Here is a 23672-nt window from a genome sequence, read left to right on the forward strand (position 1 = left end):
GTACAGTAATTCTATCACATCTTCCTCTCATTTGTTTCACTAATAGCCTTTTTTACTGTGCCCTGTCTCCACAGGCATAAACAGTAGTTTGAGAAGTACTGTACTTTCAATGTAGAAGAACAAGTTGCAGTAGAACATCATTTAATAATGGGCATTTTTATCGCTGGTGCATAACAGATTGATTATTTCCACACTTCATTGGCCAGAAAAAAAACCACTCTAAAGGTACTTCTGGCTTTTTCAAGATCCATATTTAGCCTGAAGAGTTCCTCTTTTTTCCCAATATATGTGCCAGAAGAAGAAATCAAAGTAAGAGTTAAGATGGCAAGAGAGTTGTCTTGTGGAAGATTAGCAGAAGTGTCATTTTCTTCGCTGGAGAGACTTTCAAAACAAATGTCCAAAAAGTGTAATGCAGGTACTAATCCCCCACTGCGGGGAGTCGTGGGCATGATGACTTCATAGGTTTGTTCTGTTTTTTATTTAAGGAATGCCATCATTAGGCAAGTTAGATAAATTGGTTAATAATTGTCACTTAGCATTTAGGGAGGGGGTATCAGTTAATAAAACTAGATCTACTGGGTAAGAAAACATCTTCCCGTGAAGCTAAGCATGTCATTGAAATCTGATGCAACCTGGAAAAATAATCGCAGTGAAAAACTTTTAGAGCAGGAACAAGCTGTGATTTTGTATGACAATTAGATTCCATAGCAGCTGGGGCAATACAAGCCCTGGGAGTTTGCTGGAGAGATGCATAGAAAAGGAGACTGAAGGTCAGTCTGTAAGGACTTTGCGTATCTTAACCTTTGGTATGAAAGGCAAAATGCAGAATGCAAACCCAACTTGTTACCCAGAAGCCATGAAAATAGAGAAGTAGTATGGTTCTTCCTTCTTATCTCCAATGCAGACCTCCTGGCAGTACCACCAGACCTCACTTCTGCTGCAGCCATGTACAGGGGTCCTGTTTACGCCTTGCATGACGTTTCTGATAAAATCCCAATGACCAATTCTCCAATCCTGGACCCGCTGCCCAACCTGAAGATCAAGGTTTATAACACCTCTGGCGCAGTCACCCCCCAGGATGACCTCTCTGACTTCTCCTCCAAGCTGTCCCCACAGATTACACAGTCTCTGCTGGAGAACGAGACCCTGAACATAAAGAACCAGAGCCTTGCTCGGCAAACTGACCCATCATGCACTGCATTTGGGACCTTCAACTCCTTAGGAGGTCACCTGGTAATTCCCAATTCAGGTAAGTGCTAGTCATGCTGGCTTAAAGGCTCAGTTCTTTTGCGGTTTTAAGTGGAGTTCATTTGCTTTTATGCAGGGAAAAGCAAGGTCACCCCTGGACTCTGCGTTTTCTTTGTTCAGAACAAAAAGATAGGGTTTTTTCCCCCCATTCGGGTCTACCAAGGTACTTCAAGTATTCTTTTTCCAAAGTCCTGGCCACTTTTTTAACAGATATTGCAGGGCTCTTAGCCACTTTCTGAGACTTGTGAGACTTCAGATCTTCCCTGTGTGAAATGAGATTCATCATCCTTGACCTTTTGCTTTCATGCAGCTCCAGAAAGGGGACTCCAAGCTGGAAAGCCTCAATCTTGTCATCACACATAAAAAGGACAAATTAATTAAAAAACAAATCAGTTGTTACACTTCCAATTCATTGCAGACTGTGTGGTATTGAAGTAGGACAGCAGAATCCTAATTTTTGGAAGGCTTTTTTCCTGCACACATTACGCACCAAAGGAAAATAAGGCCCAAGAGTGTCTTTTCCATATTTCCTCGTTAATGTATTGTTGACTTATTTTACAAATAGGAAAGAAAGGGACTGAGCATCCAGCCCCAGGAGGCAGTTTCGGTGCATCCAGGGAGCTCCTGGGCAGCCTTGGGAGAGCTCCACTCTCACAGCTGGATTTTTTAGGAGAGCCATAGTGCTGTTTGGTTCCTAAATGAAGTGTTGACATTCAAAGGAAGTTTGGCATGTGTATGTTCACATGGGTTTGGCATGCTGATGAAGAGCAACATTAACATCTAAAGTGGAATTGAATCAAGTGCATAAAACAGTGGATGTGGGGGATATGCAGTCTACACAGTGGTCAGGAGCCCCCCTTCCCTGTTTCTCTGGAGTTCTGAGTCCAGGTAGGACCACAGTACATGTGGGACCACAGCACGTGTGGGACCACAGCTTACAACTACCTGACATGATAGCTCAAAGTTTCACAGCATTTCTGCCTTCCTCCTTTACATCTTGTGGTCATCCCTTTACCATTTTACAGCACAGTGCCTGGACTGAGGAGATAGTGTCTACCCTTGTCTCCTGCTCCTTTGCTGGATCTTTTCTTGTTTGTTGATGTTGTGGAGAAAGCAAAATGCCTAGGTGGGCCAGGACCTAGGTGGTTTGGTCTTCCAGGATGCAGCCCCACACTGCCCAGGAAGAAGCCAAAAGTGGTCGGTGAGCAGTAGTCCTCCTCTCTGAGCTATTGTGGAACAGGGGGCAAAAATAGCTATTAATTTTAAGTAAAAGCTGAACTACTTAAAGAAATCTTGTTCTGACTGCTAAGCAATGTTGAAAATTCATGCTATACAATCCTGGATTTCATATTTGTCTAAGTAGCAGCTGAAAGTAAATATTAATACTCAGATTTCTTATGCCACAGTGGTGCATGTTGTCAGCAAAGTCTATTAGTCACATTTAATTCACATACATTAATATCAATTTGTAGGGGAGAAAAAAAGGTTATTTATTGCTGTAATCCCTTCAAAATTATTAAAATAAGGTTTCTAAAATATATCAATTTGTCTACCACTACTGTTTATGCCTCCATGCTGCTTCTAGATGTATGTACATCCTCCTAGTGATATGATCAGAGCCTTTCATTTACACTATGCCTGCCCTGTTACAGCTGAGAACATGCACAGGTGAGGTTGTAACAGGCCTGTAAAGAAACAAGTGTCAGAAGGCATTTGTGGAAAATACTTTCCTAGCTAATCCCTCGCCTTCAAAGCCAGGGATGGGACTGAACACCAGTATGCCAACACATGGGAGGTCACCAGCATAAGCAAACCACGTATGCTAAAGAGGAGAGACAAGGCTGTGTAAAGTTTCTATGAAGCCTCCCTTGTGCATATGTATATATGTAAATAATCTGCCTGTAGTTTTGTTTTCAGCTGTGTAGTAGTAACTGTATTAAAATCTTTGCCACTGATACCCAGCTAATCCACGTCTGCAAAGACAGCTGGCTGAAACTTGTCTAGCAGAGTGAAATAGCTGGTTTGTGTGCCATGTTTGTCTTATAATGTCATATAATGACAGGGCATTTCTGAATTGGCAGTAATGTAAGAACAGTGTTTTGTAATCAGATGTGCAGCTAATCACTGCTGAAAAGGGCACCAAGCATCTTTTTGCCCATATTTTTTTCAAGGTTGGATATCCAAATTTTGAGCCACTTTACAGGACTAGGCACATTCGAAATACCAAGAAGCCCAATTTTGTCTCCCTGGTAGTCTAATTAGAAGCTGAGTGCATTAAAAGACAGGATATCAGTTGCAGAAGCCATCTTTCAGAAAACAACTAGTTCTTGTTGCTTCCTGGGACAGTGCTCCACTGCCTTGCTTTCCTGATTTTAATTAAGTAAGAATTGCCTAGGGAGAGATGTCCCGTTACAGCTGTTGGATATTTTAGTCAGAGTTGTTCATTTTTCCATCATTTTACAAGGTAAGCAGCAGCGTAACCATCTGTCTGCTCTTTAAATAAAATAAAAGGGAAAAAAAATCCTCATCTCCACTCCTGTATTTCAGTGCTGATGCACAAGAGGAATAAAAACAGGCCAGCTGATTGCTGGAGACACCAGAGTAGCAGTGAATACTTTTTCTCCCGAGTTGCTGAGGCCATTTTAGAGTCTGCTGGTGAGGCTGGGTGAAAATCTGGCATTGCAGACTTCATCTTCTGCCTCTCCTGTTACTCCCTTTCACAGGTACTTTTGCCTTTTTTTCTCCATTTTATCTTTTGTGTCTCTTCTGTTCTGCAGGAATAAGCTTGCTGATCCCAGCGGGGGCCGTTCCACAAGGGAGAGTCTATGAAATGTATGTGACAGTTCACAGGAAGGAGAACATGAGGTAAAAGACTCCTTTATTTGCTTGTGCATTAGCAGAGGAGAAAAATGTAGTAACTAAAGAGACCGATGATAATATGCTTATGCAAAGCCTGCTGTGTTGAAGCTATTTGGTGACTTGGAGGTAAACACGAGCAAAGCTGAGGATAAACTTTGCCACAAAACCAGCTCAGACTTTTGCTTTTCTAACCAAGAGTTGCATTCTGCAGCAAGACCTCAGGCTGGGGGGATGCTGAATCATAGCCAAAAGCAAGGAAAATGTGCCGGCGTGAGTTTGGTGCAGCACGGAAGGTGTGAGGTAACTTCTTAACGAAGACCTGTGCTGTAAAGGAAAACGAAGTAGAGGAGCAAGATGACAAATCAGCATGGCAGAGAGACGGGTGCCTGAGCACCTGGCTTGGACAATATTCTCTCTTATTATAATGCAGATGAATTTTTACTTTACCCTTTGTGGGCTTGGCTAGTCCATGCAGTGAAGAGGATGGAGCCAAAGCTTTTGGTGTCCTCCACCCCTCCTTGCTCCAAGGTGGAAGTAAGCAAGTCCTGCTTAGCCCCAGGCACTCCACGCCAAGGGTCACCCAGAGCCAATATTGGAACGACCCCTGTTGTTCTCATCTGTTATCTGCATGTGTGGCCAATTCATATTCTAGATCTTAATGTCTACTCAGGGATCTGGCAGCCTTGGCATAAAAAAAGAGTTTCCAAAAAGGCCAAGGTACCATTTGAAGCAGTTTAAGAAAACATAATGAAGAGAAAGGTGAGATCTTAGTCTGCAGAACGGTCTCACGTGTGCAAATGCTGAATGGCAAATATGAATCTAAGCAATCATTACATGATACTTTGCCTCTTTCCACTCCTCATAGCTAGATACATTTTTTGGCTCAGCCCCTTAATGGCTTTTATTATGTGCTAAGCCACAGCTGTTTATACACTGCGTGATATTGAACACTGTTCTTTAGCTTGGTAGTCTTTCACCCATGCTAAAATAATCTGCTTAAAGAAAAAGAAAGTAACCCTTCCACCCATCCTTTTACATACATTATTCATCGCCTGCTCTTTGAAAATAGCTAATTGCAGCTACAGAAAAAGTGTCTCTGTTCATATCTAGTATTGATTGTATTCCTATTACTTTTGGCTGTGTTTTAAAGACACTTATAAACAGCATTGAAAAATAAGTCTTTCCGCAGAAGGGAAAAAATAAAATCAGAGAGCATCCCCTGTTATTCAACTTGCTTCCAAATCTCCTTTTAAAAATATCTGATTAGTCAAAAAAAAAATTATTTCATTCGTAGGAGGAGCTATGTGTGCAATTATTTTCTTTCCAGCCAGTTACAGAGGGAATCCTTGCCTCCTTCTTCATGCAGCTGACTGTGGACAGCCAATGTCACATGCTAGTCTGAATTATTTTCTTCAAGTGTCATAAAGCCTCCTCTGTGTGCTTTGTGATAGCTGTTACTCAGCAGGTCACACAGGGGATAGAAGGATCAGTTAGCCTGTCTGTATTGGGAAAAACGTACTTGGAGCTGTGCTGTGCCACACTGAGCAAGTGTGCTGAAGTACACCTGCAGAAGTGAATGGAAAGGTATGAATCCTCACTTGCAATGAAGACTTTGAGAAGTGATTTCTTTTCCTAGGAGAGGAGAGCAAAGAGAGGGCCGCCTTGGCCATGGGGCAGCAGGGCTCATCCTATCATGGTGGTAATCGCTTCCGGGGCGCACAGACCCCAGCAACTTGTTTGATTTATGGCAGCTTTGCAGCCCCCCTCTAGCATGCCAGGCTCGTCATGCTCATGGAAACCAACCACTTCTAGGACATTTGAACTGGAGCTCCTCAGGTGTCATCTAGATCACTCAGAACTGAATAGTCACCAAAAAGGACTTAAACACTGCAGACTATAGTGTCCTCCCCTGTTACGTGCCCCCTTTCCCCAAGTGCCGGGGAGCAGAAAGGGGTGAGTGGCACCCAGCCATAATGGTTTACTGCTGCAGGACTGCATTACCAGATACTTCACTTGCTGTAGCAGAGCTGCAGCTCAGTCAAAGCCTCTTCTGACTGCATGGGCCACAGATGTTGCTTCATATAATTGGAGTCACATGGGTACCACAAGTTAGTGTGCAGCATAATTATTTTTTAAATCTGCTGCTGCACTTTTACAGCACTCCAGCAGAGAGTGATAGTTCACAGTAAGAACTGTCTGCAGACATTTGCTTTTGTGGCCAAGCGGTAACTGGACTGCGTTCAATAAACCCTGTAAGACCCTATATTTATTTTCATGAGCACTGTGTAAATGTGTATGGGTTGAAAAGTCCTGTCGTGTGTTGATGTAGTTTGGAAGGGGACATATAGGAAACTATAAAATGGATGTCATAATCAGAAATGAAGGCAGGCTCTTTTTCTTGATATAGAGCCACCACTGAGGCGAGAATGTGGTCCCTGTAGCGCTACCCTAAATAGACCCAGTGCAGCAGCAGAGAGGCTCACCATCACAGCTCACATGTCTCCAGCAACTTAAGATTTAGCTCATACTTTCTTTGTACAAATATGAAATGAATTCTCAACAGTCAAGCTCAAACAGTAAATCTGTAACCCCTCAGAGTCCTGCAAATTCCCCTTTTTTCCTGCCTTTGTTTTCCTAATACATTTCCCTGTTAGTCTCTGAAACCTGTAGTACAGAAATTTGAGAGCCTTCACAACCCAGTAATATCATTCTTTGTGTTGCCTTGCAAATTGGTTAGGAGAGCTTTCTGAGACACTCTGTTTATTCCATTTCATATCCATCAAAGCATGTGTGAGCACGAGAGTCACCCTAAAAGCATTATCCGTCTGCAATGAATTGGGGTTCTGATGGCTTGCAATAACCACCACTTGGAAGCAGTTGTTTTCTCTAAGTGTGTTAGCATGCTCGTGGCACAGTGGGTTTTCTCTTTTCCTAGACTAATATTCCAGCAAGCTGTTTTTCCTGCTCCTGCACTGCAAGCTTATCCTCATTTTGCCTGTCATTCAGGACAGGATGGATAGCAGCAGCTACTGGGCTCTGATTCCTGGCTGGTGTGTTGACCTCATGGAAAGGTCCATGTGCTTGAAGCAGCTACAGTGGGAAAAGGATATTTATGTGTGTGTGTTCGTACATGTATATGTGTGTGTGTGTATGTAACTGAAAAAGAGACAAGCCTATGAGAATATGTCACAGCTATCAGACAGGTTTCTGTCTTGAAGCTTGTTGGCTTTTTCAGTGGTGATCAGATGTTCTCTCCCTTAGTCTGGGGAAGTATCACCAACTTAGATATTTGCAAGAAGGGGTCCCTTCTTGAGTTGTGGTTTCACCTATAAACGGAACACATTACTGTGACCAGTACCTGGCAAGAGCCTGTTCCCATGAGCACCTGTGAGAGCTTAGGTTTTACACAACTAAGGATTAAAAGGTGTGAGTGTAAACCTCCAGCTTTCAGGATTTCCTTGACTGCCTCAGATTAAAAAAACCCCAAATTTAGCTGTGAGTTAAATTAGTGGAGCTGTGTGCTTCCTTCAGAAATGTCTGGCACTGGTCAGTGCTAGACGGGGTCTGGGTCTTTATGGACCACTGGTTTGATCCTGGATGGCAGTTCCCGTGTTCCTTCGTGAACCCCTGCCGAGCTTGCACAGCTTTAGGTGGAGCTACTCTTGCATACTCTAATCAGAGGCAAGAACTGCACTAAATATGGCACAGAGAAGGACACTCCTGTATAATCCATCACACAGGAGATTATGTGAATGAGTGGATATTGCTGTGCCCATGAAATGTGACAACTCTGAAGAACGGAGCAAGCAGTGTTCCTGAAGACCTTGATGGAAGACACACGTAAATTGTGCAACTTCCAAATTAGCTACATTAAAAGAGAGAAGGGTTGGGTGAGCCTTATCAGGATTTGGTTCAGTGGCTTCATAATGTATGTAAAGACTTTATATTAAAATCACACAGCTGATCAATGAGTTTGATCCAAGGAGCAATGTTGCCTTTTACACCAGTAAACTCTAAGCTTAGTGATGTGAAATAAAAGAAATTGAAGTTTTTCGCATCTCATTTCTCCACCTTCCTTCTGTATCTCAGTTGCATAAACAAAATTGCTTTGCTACCCTACCCCAAAAGACAATTTCATGAAGTGCCAGTCACTATAATTGAAAAAATAAAAAAAAAAAAACCAAAACAGAGCATGAGCAAAAGGGGAGGAAAGCTTTTCAGATCATTTTCCTTCTAAAGATAGGCTGGCAGAAGACCAGGGTCAGTCAAGAATATTAAGTTTGAAACTTAAGAAGGAACACATATTAAAAATAAAGCCCCAGCAATGAAAGGAGAAATAAAATGTCTTCCCTCTGACTTTTGGCTAAGCTGTGAAGAAGGGTTGCCATCTGTTGCTATGAGTTAGCCATTCCTCTCTCCCTGCTCCATCCCGTGCTTCCTGAGCTGCTGTGATTGCCAGTAACATCTACACACGATGCCAGGCAGTGCAATGTAGGCCCACTGAGGAGCAAAAATTTCTCTAGTTGTGCTCACATCTGCTGTCTGACAGCTACCTTAAAGCCTATGGTCTGGCTTATTACAGGGAGACAGTTTCGAATGAGCAAACCCATTAAAAACACAAATTTTATTGTGAAGGGACAAGACATAGTGAATAAAACTTTGTTTGCTTTTAAATAAAAGTTGACCGTTCTTGATAAGCGGTGTGGGATGGGACAACATCTAAAAATATCTGAAGACCTTTCAGTTACTGTTAGTGGCTTTTAACAGCAATGCTAAACAGGGGATTGAATTTTAGTCTCAGTCAGATCTTTGTAAAACAAAAGCATCTCTTTCACCTGCAGTGAAGTGACTTCAGACTCATCCAGCTGAGTGCCCAGTATTACCAAATAAGTTGTCCCAAGACTGCTGCAAGCCTAAAGTGATGCACATGTGGATGAGGATTTTGGGGGTTTGGAGTTCTTTTTTGGACAACAGCCTGAAACTAGGTTCTGGCCCACAGTTTTGAAGATGTCTGCTCATCGATCTTTCTGCTTTAGAGGAGATATCTCCTTTGCTCTATATGCTCCTCTGTGTCTGTGTTTGCGCTGGATCTTCTGCAATCTATAACACAGAAATCCCAATACTCCATCACAACAGGTGCTTGTCTAGGCCAGCATCCTGGCTTTGCTGGTGCTGCCTCACCTGCTCCAGGAGAAGGAAGAAAATTGCTCGTAATGAATGACTACACAATAACTTGTCTTCAGGGGAAGCTGTTGTTTACTAATTCCATCAATTAATGTTGGGTTTATGCCTTGAAGCAGAAAGATTAATATCTCTTGTATATCTTGTCTACTGCATGCGTTTCTGTTCTCATTAGCTATAGTAAGGCATAATCCTTTTGTTTTAAAATGGAAATTAGAACCAGTGAGAAATAAGAGAAGATCTGTCAAGAGATTTTTGTTGCTTTTTCCTGTCAGTTGTCACAGGGTACCTCTCTGCTGTGTGTGCCATTGTGTGGTTTAGCCTCATTCCTCAGGGTTTCAGATGTTTATTTCTGAGATCTCACTGTGGTCCCTAAACACCCTGCAGTCACGTTAGATCTGGGTAGGAAAGGGAATATCACCTCAGTGTGCTCTGACATGCCTTGTCCCATACAGCCCCAGAAATCAGATTTGCTTTTTGCCACTGTGTCATGTTACAAGTCAACGCTTGCTGCATTACAGTAAGCTCACCTGAGATCTTTTTCACTTGTATTGCATTCTTTGCTATTTGTGGTGGGTTGACCCTGGCCAAAATGCCAGGTGCCCACCAAAGCCGCTCTATCACTCCCCCTCCTTAACTGGACAGGAGAGAGGAGAGGAAAAAAAATAACAACAGGCTTGTGGGGTTGAGATAAGGACAGGGAGATCACTCAGCATTTACCGTCACGGGCAAAACAGACTCAACTGAAAGAAAATGTGATTTATTACCAATTAACTCAGAGAGGAGTAATGAGAAATAAACCCAAATCTTAAAACACCTTCCCCCCACCCCTCCCTCCTTTCCCGGGCGTAACTTTGACCCTGATTTTCCTCCTTCCTCCCCCCCAGCGGCACAGGGGGAAAACAGGGAATGGGGGTTGGGGTCCGTTCATCACAGTGTTGTTTTCTGCCGCTCCTTCCTCCTCAGGGGCAGGACTCCTCACACGTTTCCCCTGCTCCAATATGGGGTCCCCCTCACGGGAGAAAGTCCTCCATGACTTCTCCAACGTGAGTCTTCCCACGGGTTCAGTCCTTCATGAACTGCTCCAGCGTGGGTCTCCTCCATGGGGTGCAGTCCTTCAGGAACCGACTGCTCCAGCATGAGCCCCCCTCACGGGGTCTCTGGCAGCAAACCTGCTCCAGCGTGGGCTTCTCTCTCTCCACGGGCCACAGGTCCTGCCAGGAGCCTGCTCCGGTGCAGGCTTCCCACGGGGTCACAGCTTCCTTCAGGTAGCCACCTACTTCGGCGTGGGGGCCCTCCACGGGGTGTAGGCAGTCATCTGCTCCACCGCCCATGGGCTGCAGGGGGACAGCCTGCCTCACCATGGTCTTCACCACAGGCCGCAGGGGAATCGCTGCTCCAGTGCCTGGAGCATCTCCTCCCCCTCCTTCTTCACTGACCTTGGTGTCTGCGGGATGTTTCTCTCACATATTCTCACTCCTCTCACTCACTGCAATTACTGCTGCACAACAACTTTTTCACTCTCTTAAATACGTTATCACAGAGGCGAAAAACGCTGTCGCTGATTGGCTCAGCCTTGGCCAGCGGCGGGTCCGTCTTAAAGCTGGCTGGCATTGGCTGCATCTGACATAGGGGAAACTTCTAGCAGCTTCGTACAGAAGCCACCCCTGTAACCCCCCCGCTACCAAAACCTTGCCAGGCAGACGCATTACACTATTAAAGAACTATGTTTGGAACTAATTTTCCTCCAGCTGCCTAAGCTGATGTGCAATTAATAGAATTTTATTTTCTACCCATATTTTTATCCTCTCTGGATCTTTTGCATTGTTTTTTGACTCTCATTGTTACTTGCAATAATTCTGTATTAATTGTTCCGTATTAATCTGTAAATTTAATGATTGCCTTGCTATTTATGTTGCCGTCCACACTGTGAGTAGAAATCCTGGCCTCACAGTAGTCAGAGAGGTTTAGCATGGGCTTCAATAGAGCTGGCATTTCAACTATTCAGTGACACTGACCGCTGTTTCACACCACTCGAGAACTCTGCAACTCATTATATCTCAGTTTTTAGAGGTTTATCTGCATGAAATGGGTGGTGGAGAGTCACTAGGACCAGCAGTGTTCAGTAACTTTGGGGTGCCAGACTCAGATGTGATTGGCAATTTGGGACTGCAAAGTCAAGCACCCCTGCAACTGGCCCATTTTTCTGCTCTTCACTCATCAGGGTGTCCTGTACCATAAATACCCAGGTCAGGAGCAGGCATAACTCATCCACTTGGCAATAAATCTGTAAGTCTGGTGACAAAGAGGCTGCTTACCAACCCGGGGAAAAAATACTAAGCCTTGCTATTTTTTGCATGTCCTTTGTATGCTTATGTCCTCTTCGCATCTCACTTGCTGATTGTGCAGTCTAGAGTGCCTCCTGACTTCATGTTCTGCATCATTTTGTATGCTTGTGCTAATCGGATATAAAATGTTGCAGTGCAGAATCATACCCTCCATCACAGTCCTAAAATTTAACAGCTGACAAAATTTTGTCACGGAGCAGTGGCTAAACTTAATTTTACTTTGAGAAAACTTAAGGCTGTATGATTTATCAGTATCGTATTATTTTAATGACCTTTTTTGGCTTTTTTTAGCAACATGCATCAGTGCTCAGATTCTTGTCAATTTTAACTAATTTTTCACCTAAAAGACACTGTATGAATTTTTTTATGGCAACCATGATATATTCCCTCCTATATTCTTTTTGACTGCTGGTTTTGTAATTCAGTCCAAAAAAACTATGTTAACTTTTAGTCTTTTTCCTTCCTTCTTTATAGGTCGTTTTTAAGATGAAGTTAAGTTAACCAGATGATTAAGTCTATAGCTTGTCATATCTGTCGTGTTCCAGACAAATATTGTAATTTTGAAAGATCTTTCTCATAAGACGTTATGTTTTTTGAAATGTTGTCAGTTAGACTGTAGGAGAGTATTCAAATATCCATTAATGCACATGGTAGAGGACCATTAAAAACCACCACTACACTGTGAGTGTTTTTAAGCTTCTTGTTTGTTCTTATGGAAAAAAACCTGAAGTAAATGAGTCTGAAAAAGAGGCAACATTTTAGTCAAAAACTGCTCCGTGATTCAGTCTTGCAAGAGCGTAATCCCTGATCTTAATCTGAATGCAGAGATCCCTACAGCATGCAAGAGGAGCTGGACTAGGTACTCTATCTGCTAGTATTTAATTTCTTTTGTGTGCTGTTAGGCTAAAATAACTGGCATAATACATGATAGCTCTCCAGATTGTTACACTTTACATCTTTTTTGAAAGACAGCTATAGCGCAGATGTTTGTTTCCAGTCCACGGCTTTTCAGAAACAATTGTTAAGTCATTTAGTAAACTCATCAGTTAATTTCCACAGATGCATATCATCTGGATTTACTGATTTGCATACATTTAAATTTTTCCATGCCCGGCCTTTTTTTTCTGAAATGTTATAAAAACCTCCCACAACATTTGTTGTTATGTTGAGATACTTCTCAAAAGTGTCTTTGTCACACTTTGATAAAGGATTTCTCAGAAGTTTGTCTTTCATTTTCTGTGAGATTAATGGAATATTCAGGGAGAATTAAGGTGGACAAAATTCCTGGATATGCCTGTGGACGTATCTTTGCAATAGCCAGAGTGGGTGCAATAAATTGGATTTCAAAACAGCTTCTGTCCTGATTAGGCCTCCTTGAACATGTTATCTAAGATTATGGCTACTTTTTTTGCCCTTTCTTTCAGTAAAGGCAAGGACTTGCAGAAATAAACAGTGTTTAATGTTGTCTCCACTAATTCCACCAGGACCAACACAGATGTAAATACAAGTATTTGTAAATGCAGCAAAGGAATGAACCCTTAGCTGGAGCAGAGGATGGGACATCCTGTAGGCAGATCTGGAGTTTAAGTGCAGATCACATTGAACACTTCTAATCTCCCGCTTGCTGGTTTCTGGATCATGAATTTTTCCTCTGTATTATTTAGGGAGGCAGTCGATGAGGCACATTCAGCTGTATTTGTCATACACCAGATGTCAGGATAGTTAAAGTCACTCATGCTTCCTCTGTTTTTAAGCTCCTCAGCAGTTGGTCTGGGATAGTTTAAACATGCACACATGGGCGGGCACACACACAGACACACATACACACTCTGTCATTTACAAACTCCAGTGTATACTAAATATTTATATGATTTTCCATAATACCCATTCCTAGTGACTGGCAGCAAACACATTGGACAATACCCATGTATTTAACTGAACAGCTCCGGGTTATCACTAGAAATCTCAGGCTTTGCGAGTGTGTTTTGCCCTCTGCACTATTCCTTACCATCCCTTCGCCTTTTCTGCCCCACCACCAGTGACACCTGCTCCCCGCAAGCATATTTACAATGGCCATTCTAGTAGGTCTGAATGCCTTTTAAATAAAATGGACTGTCAGTGGGTTTGGTGATGACTCTGAACTGCACATCTCAGATGCGCTGTTTACCACTTAAGAGGTTTCACATGTGCTCATTAGTTGATTCTTTTCCTCTGTTCTTCAATTTTCTCAGACCAGATAGTAAATAATTCTCACACATAGTGCTCACAAGAGCCACTGTACATTTTTTTATGCTGCTGAACAGCAGCCAAATGCAGTGGTGACCACATTTCAGCACTGGGTGAAGGGAATCCTCTGCATACAGTCTGCAAGGACCCTTCAAAGTGGAGGGTGCTCAGCAAGTGTGGTCTATAATTTGCTGCCACCTAAACCTGTATTTTGACAAATGAGTGACACTTGCCCAAAAAAAAATTTGGGGATTCAGAAAAAAAAAAGAAAACCAGGACACCAAACCAAACCCATCCATTCTTTGCTTGCAGAATCTTTTTGTCTGAAGAGAGGGATGTTTTATTTGTACATACCTGAATGTATCTTTTTTGCCTTTTTCAATTCACTTAATGTATTTATCTTTCTGTCCCCTCTTCAGGCCACCTGTAGAAGACAGCCAAACCCTGCTGACACCAGTGGTGAGCTGCGGCCCACCAGGAGCCCTGCTAACCCGGCCCGTCATTTTAACAATGCACCACTGCGCAGAACCGAACACGGAAGACTGGCAGATTCAACTGAAGCACCAAGGTGCCCAGGGACCGTGGGAGGTGAGGCTGTGGAGCTGCAGCTTGTGTGCCAGCTGCATGCAGGGCTCTCTCTAGTCCTTCAGCTGTTTTTCCAAACGTGGATGCCTGTATTTTGGGATTTCCATGTGAGATGCATGGCTGCTACAGGCAGGCAGGAGTGCCCTTCAACGCTGGATGTTTAAGCTGCCCAGTGCCCATGCAGAGATGCTGTCTTGGGGCAGTTTGGTGCCTCCTAATTCTAGCTGTTTTCCACGAAATAGCCTTCTTTGCAGGATTTTGGCACTTGAGCTTTTGGTCGTGGTAGGCTATCATGCTGAAGTGAGAAGGAAGGGAAAAGGCAAAATAAAAAACAGTGGCCAAAAATTATTTCTGACTTGACTCTAGAAATAAGAAAATGTTATTTACAAAATAGTTTTCACTTTCCTGGTTTATAGTCTGTTTTTAAGTGAAAATAATGCTGCAAGTACTCTCCTGCTTCAGCACCAAGACATTGTCCAGCTTAATAAAATGTATAGACCTTATCTTTCTCCTCTTTTTCCCTCCTGAGGTGTTGGTGGAGCATTGCTTTGATTAAGTTCGTTCAGCCAGGATCCAACTCTGCACCTTGTGAACTCAGGGGAGCTGCACAAGCATTGTTGGGCAGTGCGGACTTGGTGGGAGCCTGGGGTGGTTCCCTGCCAGTAGTGCAGCAGGAGGATGTCCCAGGGCAAAGTGGCAGAAGGATTGTGCATTGTAACTGGAGCATAAAGTGATGCTTTTGGCAAGGCTGGGCCATCCTGGCAGAGCCCTCCATTCTAGCCCTTTGCTCCTAGGTACCTGCTGCCACCAGTTTGGTCTCACATAATTAATTTGGCAAGGGCATTTTCTCCTACCGGTAGGTTTAATAAGGTCAGGGTGGCTTTTGAAGGCAGTTGGGCTGACAGCAGCAAGAGCACCATGTCCAGCATTGCCTTCGAAAGGCTCTTGCGTTGGTCGCCTACCTGTGGCACCGGCTCTTCCTCATGCTGGGAGGGAGTGTGCAGCGAACACGAGTCTGTCTCGCCAACTAATCTGCACCCCACCAGCCTGACTCTTGGCACCGCACATATGTTCCTTATTTGTGTCTGCATATTACTGGCACCTCTTCATTTTCTTCCCTGACCTCCTCCTGCCCTTGACAGAGCAGTTGCTCTACAGACCGTGCACATGCTGTGGTGGCAGCACAGCCTCCACAGCATCCACAGGGCCCATGGCCATCACACGGCAATCTTCCTCCACTCAATTCTGGAGCAGCTCCCCCGAGCTGAGCCCCACACATGCACGCACACATGCACACACACACTCATGTGTATTGCATGCGCATGCATGTGTGCACACTCCTGCAGCATCACAGCCAGAGCCAGTCGCTGGCATGGCCATAGGGGAGTGCAATCAGCACTGTAGCACCTTGCCCTCCAGAAGGATCCCTACAAACATGGCGCGTTTGCCTTCCCTGAGGCTAGGGGGCCTGAGCTTAACGTCAAATTTCAGTTGAGCCCACGCTGCTCAGCTGCCAGCTGTGTACATTGAGCTGGAGACCTGCAGGCAGCGGGGATGAAACAGATGAGTTGTGCTGAGCGTCATGTGGCGCTAGGTGGCTTTGCAAGAGGCAGCCGTCATCCTCTGCTGCCTTTTCGCTTCTGCTCTCTCTCAACGCCATTCAAAGCACCTTGTGTTGCGTGCAGGATATTACATGCAGGGTTGAATGGAGAAATTAGCAGGGGAGCTGTTTTCCTTTACGCACAGGGTGGAGAGGTTGCCTGCATTCAGACTGTATGTATTTTTTTTCTTCACCCTGCAATCTCATCGCAGAGGATTATTCCAATGAAGCAGCAGGTGATATTTCATGTAGATGTGTCATTTAGCCATCGCAGAGGTTACTTCCCTTCCTTGAGATTTTATAACTCCTTATTGTCGTGCTTAGGAGTGAAAGGGAGGTTATTTATTCAACACAGCTGCGACTACTAATGTTAAATCATGGTCACCAAATGATTAGTTCTGCAATATCTTTTTCAATAAAGTATTGGTGATATTTTCATTATTTGTCTAACTCTACCCAGGGCTTTAAAAGCTGCTGCAAGGCCCAGAGGAAAGAGTTACAAGTTTTGGGGGAGTAAAGACAGGAGGCGGTTTCTACCACCATCATCACCACCAGCACCCCAGAGAAGTCATCCCCTCCCTGTGCCTATGCACGAGAAAAGCCAGAAGAAGTAATTTTAAATCTTGATTAACCTAAGGTGCAAACAGCAAGGACTTTGTGCATTGTGCTTGAAAGAGGCATTACTGTCTCAAAGGAGAGCAGCTCTGAGGGGTCAGGAGCTCTAACTTGACCTCTTTCTCACTTAGGACGTGGTAGTGGTCGGGGAGGAAAACTTCACCACTCCGTGCTATATCCAGCTGGACCCAGAGGCCTGCCATATCCTGACAGAAACCCTCAGCACGTATGCCTTGGTGGGACAGTCCATCACCAAAGCAGCAGCCAAACGTCTCAAACTGGCCATCTTTGGACCGCTGTCCTGCTCTTCACTGGAGTACAGCATCCGGGTCTACTGCCTTGATGACACTCAGGATGCCCTTAAGGTAGTTGTTGCTCTCTTGCTTACTTTCCCTCTCCAGCTCTCACATGACTGCAGTCATAGCAGTGACTAGAGACTCTTCTCCCTGTATTCCCGCTCCCTGGGCTATTTTTCTGATTAGAAGAAGAGTTTGACAACAAGCTGCTGTTTTACAGTTTAACCCCCCCCATACACTGTAAATTGTCCTTTGTAAAGGGATCTTACACTATTTTCTGCCCACCAGTCTTTTTTCCTTTGTTTACCTGTATCATATCTTGAATCCTAAGGTTTCTGCATTATTAAAAGGCCATAAGGTACATGGGGCTTCATTCGTTATTCATGTATTTTTAATGCTAAGTGCCAGCTCCCCAGAGATGAGGAAACATATAAATGCTTCTTTGTAAATAGTTGATAATGATAAAAGAAGCTTCTGGGCTGTTAATCACTGCCTGCTTTCATACTGCTTTATTACACCTCTTCGTGTGCAGCTTTTTGTGTTGGGAATTCACAACTGAAATAAACCAAAGCTGTTGGTGTCTCTAACTATATAACCTTACTGTCACTGTGTAATTCTGCCATGCACACAAACACACTCTCACTACATACAGATGAGCAGATAGATACCCATACTTGCTATTTCTCTATATAAACACCTGTATTTATACAGATGGTATCTATAATAGATGCACTCATAAAATCTGTAGCTCCAACTGCACATGTAAGAATGGAGGTTATTGAAAGATGCGGGTTTTTTTCTTTAATCGTAGCCAGTTCAACTTCCCAAATGCCTCTTTGCAGCAAAACGAGTTCAAAGCCTGACTAAGCAGAGTCATCCTGGTGCTGTATATGTTTTTATTCCGTCAGCTCCATGTGGGAATGTTGGGATTTAAACCCACATAAACTGGATGGGAGATCTTTGTGTTTTTCAGAGCAGTGACTTTCATCACTGCAAATGACACGCTGTTTTCCTCCCCAATACTATCTGATATGAAGACCTGCCTGCCTAGGCTTCGCGGCAGGGATACTCTTTTTCTATATGTAAGAAAGGCAGTAAAGTATAAGGGTTGAAGTAGCCATATCGTGACTTCAGCATGGTTTTATCTGTACAGGGCCTGGGAGCTTGGTCTCTATGCATTGGTGTTATCAGGCTTTCAGTAAAAAATGTTTTCCCCAGTCTGATTTCCCTTTTGTTTGTCCTCTTTAAAAAAAGTGAAAAGGATCTTTCATAGCAGTCAAGCTTCAAAAGGCCTGATAGTTTTATGCCTGTGCTGTGTAATACAATTTTCCATGGGTTTGTCAAGGCCTGAGGTAATAATAAGTGAGTCGGAGAGGCCTTGGACAGGCAGCTAATGCAGTCAGAACTGGGGGAATCCAATTAGGTGTTACTCAAGAGCTGTTGGTTTGTTTCTAATAGACTGTGGGGAGAGTTGTGAGGTAAAGTTAATCTGATTCGGTGAGACAGCAGAAGAGATCAGGAGAGGCGCTGAGCAACACAGAGGAACTGACCATCTTTCACCTGAGAAGCTGCAGCCAGCGTTTAGGAGGGGAGCAGGCCAGTCTTTGGCTTCTGCTGCAGGTAGACCCCAAAGCAAGCTTGTAATTTGGTGAGGGAAGGTGAGTGAAGTCAGGCGACCACCGTCCCACTTGTACCTACTGCTTTTTTACAGCAAAGTATGTGCATTTTAATTTTCTTCTTTTTTGGCACATCTACCCCAAGACAGGAAGGCCACCCATGGGGTTCCAGACCCAGCTAGCTGGTGGTTTACAGGAGGGCAAGCACACATACTTGCTGGCCATAAACTCATGAGGGTATCAATTGCACTTCTCTGGAAACGAAAGGTCTGAGGAAGGAGAATGTTTTAAGAAAAGTGAACCTAGTAAAGTTTAAGAAAAATGAACCAAGTCAACTAGCTGTAGATGAAGGGGTAGAGCATGGACCAGCCCTGTGCAATGGTGTTGACTGTGACTATTTAGAAAAAAAAAAGGGTTGGGGCGTTTGCTGTGTGCTTTCACAACAGCTGGCACCACAGCAGCCCCAGCCATGCCAGGAGGAGGTCCTTGGCACTGCCATATTGCCATAGGGAAGGCATTCACTGGGCAGTTTCCTCTGGCTGTGCAGGCCAAGGCATGCAGACAGGGCTGGGCCAGCAGGTCCTGAGGTTAAAAGTGACCTGGAGAGGGTGGGGAGGTTGTAGGCAGCAAGTGAGGCACCAGCTGCACCGTCTCAGTGTGTTGGGGCTGGCTGCTCCAGACAAGGCATAGCAAGGGGAGGGAAGAGCAGTGTGAGATGTTCCCACATTGGGATGTCTGAGGTTTGGAAGAGCCTTTGTAGGGGATTATGTGTTTATTCTAATAGACTACTGAATGTATTCTGTTATTATTTACAACTAGGAATGAGTATGCCATATGCTGAATGTGTCCTAACAGCCACCAAAGGAAGACAAGCAGTTGCAGCATAAAACACAGTGCAGTATTTATCCAGCGGGCTTTTCCCTCTCATCATGCGGAGTAAGCTCTCACTGCCGAACTGCTGGTGCCTGCAGTACAGTAGGGAAGCGTAATGACTTGTCATCAATAAGGGCTTAGTTATTGTGGATGTGGCTTGGCGGGGTTCCTGGGGGCTGTGGAGGAGTGGGCTCAGTGCTGATCACATGTGCGGCATCCTCTGCCCTGCAGGGTCTCAAGCCACCTGGATGGGATGCTCACAAAAACAGTTTTTGGGGAAGGGGGAGGGTAGCGACAACCTTGAGCACTAGCTTCCTTTTTGAGGCTGATTTTTGTACTTCGAGGGGATGCCCAAACTAGTCTGCTGTAAAAAAAAAAAAGAAAAAAAGACAAAAAGAAATAATATGATAACTCTAAAGAAATCCAGCTGCTTTATTCTCATCTTTATTCATGTATGGCTTTGACATTCAGGTATGTGAGCTGTGTGTGGTGGGGGCAGAGCAGCCTTGCACACCGGGGGCGAGTGAATTATTTCAGGCTGTAGCAGGGTGGCATCCCTGAACCTGCCTCATGCTGTGCAGCAACTGTCCTCCAAAACAAAGAAAAAAAAAAAAAAAGGCATAGCAGGCATGTGATCTTCTCTGGGTTATTTAATGCTTATTTTTCCTTTTAATGAAGAACGGTAACAGTTTAGACTGAACACTGTTGCTTGCTTGTGCCCTGTTAATGAGGAAGCCCTTTCCAAATACAGGTTATGGCTGTTCTGCTGGCACTGATGATGGAGTGATGCCTTACACAGCTCCCTCTCCTAGGAAGAGCATAAGGGCGTAAGTCCTGGCTCACAGGGGTGGTGAGAGGCAATGGGGAGCGTGGCCGGAGCCACCTCAGCAGGGGGCAAGCCACACACAGCTCAGATTTTGGCTCAGGAGGGCATGGAGGTTCCAGCCAGCAGGATAAGCACGGCTCTAAATAAAATGCCGTATGGCTAGAGCCAGTCTGCAGGTTTGAAGGGCTGTGAAAATCATGGCTCCAAATTAATTAGCTGAGTGGCATGCGAGAAGCATGGGCTGCCTGGCGTCCTCCAGTTGGAGCATGTAGGGTGGCTACAGTGACCAAGAGTGGTTACCAGAAGTGGATATTGATCTGGTGGGTGGGATGATGCAGCATCATGCTGCAATGTTTTTCTCCACACTAGTGCAGCTCCCAGGGCTGGTGCTGCATGAGCAGGAACAGTCATTTGGCCCCCGCTCCCTGCGTGCCTGAGAGGTGGTGTCTGCAATTAGCTCACACAGTGCCGCGCGTCGTCTTCTGGCCCTTCCAGGGAGGTAATTTGGACATAATGAAGATCTATAGTAATCAGATAATTACTATCGATTGCACTTTAGACATCTTGACGAGGTAATTAGGGGGCACTGGAAAGAAGCTGGAACTGATTCAGTGGCATAACCTTAATTTAAAAGGTTTCCTGATTTTGTTTCTTTTCCTCTAATGGATGATAAACAAACGTCATTGTAGCTTCAGGATTTTCCAGGTGCTGGGACAGGGGCTTTTCTTGTATGCTAACTAGATCCTGAATGAATCAAGAGTAGTTTGTTTTGTACTTAGCTAAAACCAAGGCTCCCTTATTTGGCCTGGGGTAGCATCCCAGGTTTCATGTGCCTGTGTACTCCTTGAGTATACTTACTCTGTGCGTGATTTGCTTTGGCTGCATGAGACTGCCTGGTTGGTTGGCTCTTGTAATTAAATATGATTGAGATTGGCTGGGTTGGTTTCTAATGGGGCTCATGTAGGGGCCTTTGTACTTGCTTCTTCCATGTGGAATACAGTTACGCTGTTTGTAGGCAATGATCCACTCATTAGTTACGGGCATATATTTAGTTTTAGTTGCATAAAATGACCAGACCCTTGGCTGACTAGCTTTTAATTACAAGATCACTATTTCAGTGACCCCGATGATATGTACAAAATGCTCCATCACAGTGTCTGGCATTGTTTTGATCCCATCCCGCTTGACGGTTGGTGTCAGGTTAGGCATCAGTTATCTCCTGGACTGCTCTGTCATAAAGCAGTTTGCCAGGAGGCCACAAGCTGAAGGACCAGTGTTATACACATGTCCCATATCAGCAGGACCTACACAAATAAGAGCTTCCAAAACCAAAATAGTACAGCTACCATTAGATGCCCAGTTCAATGAGCAATGGAGAAGACTGATATATTTCTATATTCAAAACAGTGTCTGTATGCAAAGTCTTCACATTCAATATAATAGCAGGCAATTAAGCTTTCTGCTTATAGGACATATTTCTGCTTATAGTACAACACTGTGTCTCCCAAAGAAGACATGGGTGCCTGCATCCTTGCTGGGCTGCTGCTGTATGAAGGGGGCAAGGGGGTTACATTCAGATCCACTAATGCAATTCCAGCTTGCAGGGAAACACAACTCTGAGCAGTGCCTGCGTTTTTTTTTTCTGTGTTACACAAGTTACAATGTCTACAGCAGTAGATCTTGAGGAATCAGAAGACCGGTGTGCTGTCTTGATAAAACCTGACTACTTTCTTCTTTTTATCACAATACTGCAGGAGGTCCTCCAGCTTGAGCGGCAGATGGGCGGGCAGCTTTTGGAGGAGCCCAAAGCTTTGCATTTTAAGGGAAGCACCCACAACCTCCGCCTGTCCATTCATGACATTGCCCACTCTCTCTGGAAGAGCAAAGTGCTGGCTAAATACCAGGTGAGCATCACAAACGATTCACATTGGATCCTAGCAGTAAGTCTTAAAGAAAAACAGTGACATAAAGGAGTGTTTAAAAAATGTCAGGTACCAGGCTGCAGTGCCATTGACTTTTTTTTCCTTGAACTATTTGCAGTGATGGAAGCATGGATCCCATGATCTCTGGTCATACCACGTCCACACCCTTGTCCCACATCCCTCCTTGACTATACTTTTTTCCTCCTGCAGGAGATTCCATTTTACCACATCTGGAGTGGATGCCAGAGAAACCTGCATTGCACCTTCACGCTGGAGAGGTTCAGCCTGAATACCCTGGAGCTGGTGTGTAAGCTCTGCGTACGGCAGGTCGAAGGAGAAGGGCAGATCTTCCAGCTGAACTGCTCTGTCTCAGAGGTAAATGACATTGGTGTACTTCTCTATCCGACTGCAGGAACATGGGAGGGTTAAGGAGGTATATCCATTGCTACCGGTTTAGTGTTTCCCATTTTCCCCCTGGCTGCTAGGATGGACATAAGGGACAGATTAAGTCATTGCTTTGTATCTCCTGTTGAATTTTTCCTTAGTTTCTCTGATCTGGAAGGGAGCATCTCCATCTTTCAAGGGAGGGAGGAGGGCAGCTATGGTCTCCCTGCTAGTGCTGCCTTTCTGTGTCTGTGTGGAGGAGCTCTTTGCCTACCACTCCCTAACACATCTCGTGAAGCACTGCATGGTCCTGTTTCCTGGCAGTCCACAAAACTATCATGCCAAACATTTCCCTGTAGAAGGAGAAAGGAGAATAGGAAAATGTCATTGAGCCACTCCACTCAGATCCCACATAATAACTGCTGTGCAAGAGGGAGTATCAGATGGTCTAGTTGCAATAGACTTTTCTCCTCAGATTTTGCTACTGCTACAAATCCTGACTATTCAACAATTTTTCTTTTGACAGCTGACAATTTCCTGTAGAAAAATCAACATAAGTTTTGGAACATCTTTGCTGATGCTACGTAGCATCTGGAGATTTTTTGCTTCTTGGGGCAATCAAGCTTAGGGCTGAGACCAAGAAACATGTTCAGGTGTGAAGTGGCATTGACTTCAGTGAATGTGCTGGTGGCTTTTGTGCCTGGTACCCTTGACATCTATGAAGAGCAGTCTCTCGGGCAGCAACCGCTGCAGGCTGACTTGGGGAAAGGCTGGGAGACCACAGACGAAAGCTACTTGTGCTGTAGGGCCCCGACGGTGCGCGCCATTACCCATAACATCTGCTTGCTTATTGGGTATAAAGTTACATATTCAGCTGGGGACTACACAGCATTAAAGACAGATGGTAAAACAAGTATCATAAACAATTATTGTAATAAGTGCTGCATTGAGGTGATCTCTAATTTAACCTCGCAGAGAAGAGAAAGAACTGAGAGTAACTTTAATGAAATGCAAGTATACACTGTAATCATCTTCAGCTGCTTGTGTGTAATAGGGCCTGGTAATGGATTCAGAGGGAACAGGATAATATTCT

At 44.4% G+C, this 23672-nt stretch overlaps 1 protein-coding gene across 2 annotated transcripts in view; it reads left to right on the top strand.

Moving 5' to 3' along the window:
- The window catches only part of UNC5C (unc-5 netrin receptor C), a 263590-nt gene that overhangs the window by 236503 nt on the left and 3415 nt on the right, over nucleotides 1–23672 (top strand). For both annotated transcript variants that reach the window (XM_086464766.1, XM_086464767.1), the window contains 6 exons: nucleotides 905–1249; nucleotides 4026–4113; nucleotides 14282–14450; nucleotides 16794–17027; nucleotides 22028–22177; nucleotides 22406–22570. In XM_086464766.1, the coding sequence (XP_086320892.1) occupies nucleotides 905–1249; nucleotides 4026–4113; nucleotides 14282–14450; nucleotides 16794–17027; nucleotides 22028–22177; nucleotides 22406–22570 (1151 nt within the window). The remainder of the gene's footprint in view (nucleotides 1–904; nucleotides 1250–4025; nucleotides 4114–14281; nucleotides 14451–16793; nucleotides 17028–22027; nucleotides 22178–22405; nucleotides 22571–23672) is intronic.

Source organism: Leptosomus discolor, chromosome 4, assembly GCF_034619465.1.
Source record: "Leptosomus discolor isolate bLepDis1 chromosome 4, bLepDis1.hap2, whole genome shotgun sequence".
NCBI classification, from domain to species: Eukaryota; Metazoa; Chordata; class Aves; order Leptosomiformes; family Leptosomidae; genus Leptosomus; species Leptosomus discolor.